This window comes from Serinus canaria, chromosome 11 (assembly GCF_022539315.1).
Source record: "Serinus canaria isolate serCan28SL12 chromosome 11, serCan2020, whole genome shotgun sequence".
Lineage (NCBI taxonomy): Eukaryota > Metazoa > Chordata > Aves > Passeriformes > Fringillidae > Serinus > Serinus canaria.
In genome coordinates this window covers 8466185-8472522 of record NC_066325.1, presented here as the reverse complement: position 1 = coordinate 8472522, position 6338 = coordinate 8466185, and the positions used below count along the sequence as shown (strand labels likewise).

Here is a 6338-nt window from a genome sequence, read left to right as displayed (position 1 = left end):
CCCCGCTCCGCACACCCCGCCCTGCCGCAGCCCCGCCGCCGCCGGACATCCGCGCTCGACCCCCGCCGCCCCGGCACCGGCACCCAGCGCAGCCCGCACCCAGGGAGGACACCGCGCCTACTGCGCTCAAACAAGAAAATTATCAATAGAAACAATGTCGTCTAAGGGCACTTACAGAGGCGGGATTGACCTGAAGGATGGAAACCTGGAAGGGGTTTCCTCTCTGGTGTCAGTATCTTAGATTATAAGACCCACATCAAATACAGGAAATGTTGGTCCGGTATGAAAGTTACTGAGTGCAGCTATAAATTTTCTGAAGTTCTTCTGTGTTCAGTGGAGATCTGTATTTGTACAGTACAAAAGAAGATAACACCTGTTTATACAAAGATTTTATTTTATACACATTTACCTACAAAATATACAGCAGTTAAAAATAATGGATGGGCAGAAGACTTACTGGAAAAGAAATCCAGAAGACAATTCTTAAAGTTTCAACTGACAAAGTTACATCAATAGGCTGCCTTTAAAAGCCAGTCTACCCTGTAGCAGGGGTTACTGAAGTTGCAAGAGCTTTGCAGTTAGAATCAATTTAAAGAGTTCAAAACATTTAAAAAGGCACCTTGAACAACTTAAACTCTTAAAACTGTACAGTTTTAGCTATTCAAAAGTTACACTTTATGCATATATCATCCACAGCTGGTTGTTAACACTCTGAATAACAAATTTTGTTATTTTATTGTGGCACTCTTTAGATTTTCTTCACCAAATCTGATTTTATACATTTGCAATACCAGTTTCATATTCTGACTATCAGAGCATAAAAATCCACTCAGAATGGTCTGGTGGACTTAGATACAGTACAACCTTACAGTTGGGAAGATACAAGCATATTTAAGACAATTTAAAAAAAAATTAAAATCTTAAAATAAGTGTTTTGAACCAGATCAAACAAGGAACTACGTATGACCACGAGGAAAGTGGCTGGTGCACTATATACACAACTTGACAAATGTAATCCTTGATATATTTGTGAAGTTCTTTAACAGTAAGACCAGTTTTCTCCGGCACAAACAGTCAGTCTTCCTGCGAGCCTTTAAACCAGTTCCAAAAGAGTGACCAGGAGACAAGGACGGCTGTAATGAGGAAGTGTGCTAATAAAACATCAGGAGAATGGCAAACGTTCCGTTCAATACTCTTCATGAGAACAAGAAAATCCATACACCAGATATTTCTTTTTTTCCTCAACATTGGCATCGATCTGCTATTTACAATAGCTTAGAAAGACACGTAACACAAATGAGGTTTCGTTTTCAAGTTCAACTTCATTGCCGATTAACATACTTCACCTGTATGTTCTGTTCTAGCTGAAGTAAAAAAGTGACACTAATACTGAAAAAGAGGTAATCAGAAGTAGCAAAAGCACTGATAATGTGATAACAAAGAATTTGGATAAATATTCAAGAAAGTAATATTGCACACTTTCACTGTCAACTGTGTTAAGACTTTTACTCCCAGGCAGTGACAACCAGTCCCATTTGATTTTTTTGCTGTCATACTACCTTAAAAAAGGTCATTTTTGGTTTCCATGGCAGTGGAAAAAATGAAGGAAGACAGCCCTTATTGAACATGAGGCCTAGGTTTCAAAATTAATTTTCCAGTCTGCAAGACAGAAAACAAAATAAATAAAGTTTAAACCCTGAAAGTTGAACCCAACAATTAAGCTTCAAGTTCAATGTTACAAGGAGAGTTTAAAACAACACACAAAACAATATTAAGTATTCCACATTCCAGTTTTACAGACACACAGAATTTGCTGAGGTATATCCAAGTGCTGTTCAGAAAAGCAGGCTATGGGTCTTTTTAAATTATTTCTGGTTTTTAACAAAGAAGGTTTAGGCAATGAAGCAGCAACACTTACATCATCACAGGACATATTATATTCTGCCAAAACAGTTCGGCATCGGGCTGCTATACTGCGTGGATTGTGTCAAGGAAAGCATCTAACACTTGTACACACAGTAAGCAGAAACTAAAAAGGCAGTATTAGCACAGGCTCCAACAACTGCAGGAGCTACACTTTTAACATGACAAACACTATCAAAGGATACATTGATGGTGCCACCACTCTTTTATGTATTCCAGCAAAGAACAAGCCTATTAGGGTAATACAGCTAATTGTGAAAAATGGGTGATTCCAAAGTGATGTGAAAAATGATACCTAGGAAAGAAATCACGTTAGTTCAACTGCATACATTCTAAAACACACAAAGTCACTGCCTAGATCCCTTAGCTAAAAATAAAATACTGCTCCCAGCCATTTCCAAGTACTGGTGAACATTTCTTTAGATAAGCATTCAGGGTACAGTGTTTTGGCAGGCATTGTCCCAGGACACATTCCACAATAACTCCAGAGGGCCTGATAGCTTTACTAAGAATCACCTCCCAGTTTCATGTGAGAATGCACTTAGCCTTTCAGTTTTCAATATACCACCTGACTGGAACACCAAGCTATGAAACACAGCACATTTGGCAGTAGCCTGACCTTACCTTTTGTGTCTCTGGGTCTATTAACCAGTTCCAAGCCCCAGTTGCTGTGCAGACTGATACCACTATCAAAATCACTGATGAAGAAAAGAATGAGAGTCATAAACAGTATAACTCACTCAAATTTAAAAGCATTTATTTTTCAGCAGCAACTCTTAAACACTTAGTTCTTTTCTCACTTCTGAGAGGAAAAGTTCTTAATTGGAAAGCAGAAATAAAAATATGCAAAGAAACTTCTAATATGTGAAACCCTAAGGATTCTGTACAAAGTTCCTGGACAGAACAAGTACTGAAAATCTACAACATCTGAAAATCTAAATTCTGTCAAGTAAAAACATCCTGGTCCTTTGAAGGAACCAAAGTTATCTTTTCAAAAGGAAGTTGAAAAATATCTATCAAATAGAGCTTCTTCTCCACATCATATAAATACCTTCTTTTCAGGATAACAGGAAGAAAGTTAACACTGGTCACACATCCCATTATTATTAAAATAGAAAGTCCCTCTTTTATGTGAATTACGAAACAAGCAATTTGGGGGAAAAAAAGAGCCAGTGAATACAATACTAATTATGCAAACCTCATTTAAATATGGTTAAAAGTTTCCAGTAATTTTTTTAAATTATAACTGACAGAAAATAGCAATTTTGGAAGTCAAATGCATTCCTAAAGTAGGTGTGCACAAACTCAGCAGAACTACATATAAATATCTGAAACAAGGGGGGGTTGAGGTGGCACTAGTGGTGTTTGGTTTTGCTTTCTAAGTAGTCATTCCTTCAGTTCCTTCACTCAAAATTGACCTTTCAGGAGAAAAGATACTATTTTATGTGTTCTAAAATAAATCTGTATTCTTTGAGTAGGAAAACTTCAGCAGAGTCTCAAGAACAAAATAAAAAAAACCCCCAAAGTTGTGTGTTTCCATCACAGACCACTGATCCCAAAGCTAGCAGCATATCTGTGGAATTTTTTTTACTTCCCCCCTCCTTCAAACCTTCCTTTCAAAACAAAGCTGCCTTTATGGCACACTGCTGTAACTTTTTCACCTTCAGTTTCATAGGGACTATCTCACCTAATCATATTTAGTTTAAGTAAGTACAGCAACAGTGTGGGAAGTCTCAGTCCTGAAGAAAAAAACTTCAGTAACATAATAAAAAATAAATAAAGCAGAAACAAACACAACTTATTGTTTCAGATATTTCCAGAATAATTCAGCCTTGAGCCAATTCAATCTTAACCTTATTTTCCTAATTCTGGCTAAAATATTAGTTTATTACCCTGTATGAACTTGCTGCAGAGTGTTTGAATGCACGCCACAAATTTTAAAGCAAGTATAAATAAAATTATTTCTTTGGACAAACTTAAATAAAGGATAAACACTGGTAAATCTAACAAGCTTGAAAGACAGACTCCTATTTATTCCTTGGAACACCAAACTTACTTCTCCAACGTCCTGTAGCTGGTTGCAAACATGCAATGTATTCAGTAAGTCTTCTTTCAAAAGCTTTGAGATCTGGGAAAGATGCATATCAAGCATAATTAGATCTTCATCTATTCAGTCATATTTTAAAGTAGAAGATAAAAAGAATTCCCCCGTGCACACCCAGCTCTTAAAGTAGAAGTCTAGTCACAGTAGCTTTACTCAACTTCTGGTAAAAAACACAGTGGTGGAGTTAATCTAAAAGCAAAAAACATTCCCATTTACAAAAAGAAAAATCAATACAGTTGATTTCAGATATCTTTAGAAATAGTGACTTAGATTTATAATGACTTAAATTGCCTCTCAAAACAAAACCAAAAAAAGTATCACATTTTGAAGTATATCAGGAAACCATTATGTTCTACTATGTTCTGCCATTATGTCAATATAATGGCAATTTAAAAAGTTGGCCATTTGCCACTGCTCAAGGGGTTATTGTAGCAGTGTGGCTTGGATGACTTTGTTTTGTAGAAACTTTGAGTGTCATTATATATATATATATATATATATATATATATATATGCAAAAAATCCCACAGGAAACACTGCTCCAATGATCTTTTTCCAATCATTATTTCTTAAAAATAGATTTTCCTTTTTATTGCCATCGTTCTCCCATGGTCTTCCCAATGAAATAGCTGTTAAATCCATTTCAAGTTGATACTCCTAAAAGTCTCCAAGGAGCATATTCACCATAAGTCCAGGTTAGATTTACACTTCCTTTCAGTCAACAAGGTCAAAATTTGATAACATTCCAGTTAAAGCTACAATTCTACCTGAAGTAAAATTTTAATTAGGATCAACTTAACTTTCAGCTAAAGTCTCTGTCAGCATCAACGTGGAACTTCAATTTCCAACTACTGCTATATTAGTTATCTCAATAAAGCAATTAAAGAATAAGCTGGGAAGAAATAAATCTATTATGATCACTATGAAAGCAGTTTTCTACACTGTGAATTTATTCCTAAGTGGTTTGCAGGTGAATTTATGGGGGAAGATTACAGTACCTTGACTTCAGCCACAAAACAGCTAACTAGTCTTAATTACCGCCAAGAACACAGAAATTAATGGCCTGTCCTCCACATCCCTTCTGGGGAAGTTAAACCACCGCCGGCAATTACAGCTAATTAACTGTTCCCTGACTAGCACAAACCCCTCCAACTAGTCACTGAAGCGAGCGGGGGGAACACAAGGCACCACACAAGAACCTGCTATTTGAGAAACAGCACCCTGAAGGCATAAAAACAGGCTATTGACAACAAAGCTCCCAAAAAACCACTCACATAATGCAGCCATCGCTGAAACAAAATATGAAAAAAACTTTTTCAGAGAACAGAAAACTGAAGTTTAAACTTATTTTGAACTATGCACGTTTTAAGAACCTTCTCTGAGTTGATCCTTTTGGCAGCTGTGACTAGCAGGGCGCACTCTGGGAACCCTCAGATTGCACAAGCATAGCAACAAAGCCCTGACAACGCCGGACTATCGGTTTCTGTCGACATTGCCTACTCTGATGCCAGCTACAAAGCACCTGCTAATTCCAAAACACTGGTCCATTTTAAAAATCTCTACCAGTCTTTGGACACTGAAAACTCCTTTCAGGGTTTTAACATTCTGTAAGCTGTAACTTCAAAGAACTTGTAACCCAAACCATCAAGTGCCCCCAGACAAGAAGGGGCTACTTGAGGTCGCGTTCTTCACATGCGAAAGGAGCCCCGGCTCGGTGTAACGGCTAGCGGGGCTCAAGAGCTGCAAGAAACGCGTCTCCCGCAAAAAGCCGTGAGTGGACAAGGAGCTCCCACAGCACAAGAGGATTTTCCTCAGCTACAGCCGAGCAGCGGCACCGAAAGGAAACCGCGGGCACTCCCTCCTCCCGGGGCAGGCAGCAGCCCTTAGCACAGGCCCTCCCGCGGGCGCTGCTCTCCGGGCCGCCCGGGGAGCAGCACAGCCCGCCCCGAGCGCGGGACGCCGAGGAGGCCCCGGAACCCCGCCCTAGCTCGCCTGTCTGGGCCGAGGAGGAGCGCCGGGAGCGCGGTGCAGAGGGAGCCGAGGCCTCCCGCGGCCGCTTCGTCCCGCTCCGCAGGGACGGGGCAGCACGCTCGGGCAGCCCGGGCGCAGAGCCGGCAGCTCCCGGCGCGCTGAAGAAGCAGCTCCGGGCTCGCTCCGAGCGGCCGCACTCACCCTCAGCCTGGTCCAGGGAGTTCATGGCGGGCGGGCGGGCGGAGCGGCGCGCACCGGGCGGAGCACCGAGCACGGGCCGTTCCCCGCGGCCCCGCGCACCGCCCCGCCGGCCCGGCCCCGCAACAACGCCCCGCGCTACT

The 6338-nt window shown here is 40.8% G+C and overlaps 1 protein-coding gene across 3 annotated transcripts; it reads right to left on the bottom strand.

Annotated features, from left to right (window-relative positions):
* Window positions 1–211: 211 nt before the first annotated feature.
* CNEP1R1 (CTD nuclear envelope phosphatase 1 regulatory subunit 1) lies at window positions 212–6326 on the bottom strand. 3 transcript variants are annotated; one of them, XR_007778548.1, is made up of 7 exons: window positions 6199–6326; window positions 3980–4051; window positions 2548–2621; window positions 2109–2218; window positions 1919–1973; window positions 1560–1659; window positions 212–341 (listed from the first exon to the last, which is right to left on the bottom strand). XR_007778548.1 is itself a non-coding variant. In XM_050978828.1 (6 exons), exons 1-6 carry the CDS (start codon window positions 6221–6223, stop codon window positions 1618–1620), a joined length of 378 nt encoding a protein of 125 aa, XP_050834785.1. In that variant the 5' UTR covers window positions 6224–6326; the 3' UTR covers window positions 373–1617. The 3 variants fall into 3 exon arrangements, 1 of the variants encoding a protein (XP_050834785.1); XR_007778547.1 differs by lacking the exon at window positions 212–341 and adding an exon at window positions 373–1133; XM_050978828.1 differs by lacking the exon at window positions 212–341 and having other exon boundaries at window positions 373–1659.
* Window positions 6327–6338: the final 12 nt, after the last annotated feature.

Coding starts and splice junctions, on each gene's coding strand:
- CNEP1R1 (XM_050978828.1), bottom strand. CDS start 6,223: ATGAACTCCCTGGACCAGGCTGAGG. Junction 1,974..2,108: donor AGAGTGGTGGCACCATCAAT/GTATCCTTTGAT, acceptor CAATCCACGCAG/TATAGCAGCCCGATGCCGAA. Junction 1,660..1,918: donor ATAATATGTCCTGTGATGAT/GTAAGTGTTGCT, acceptor TCTGTCTTGCAG/ACTGGAAAATTAATTTTGAA.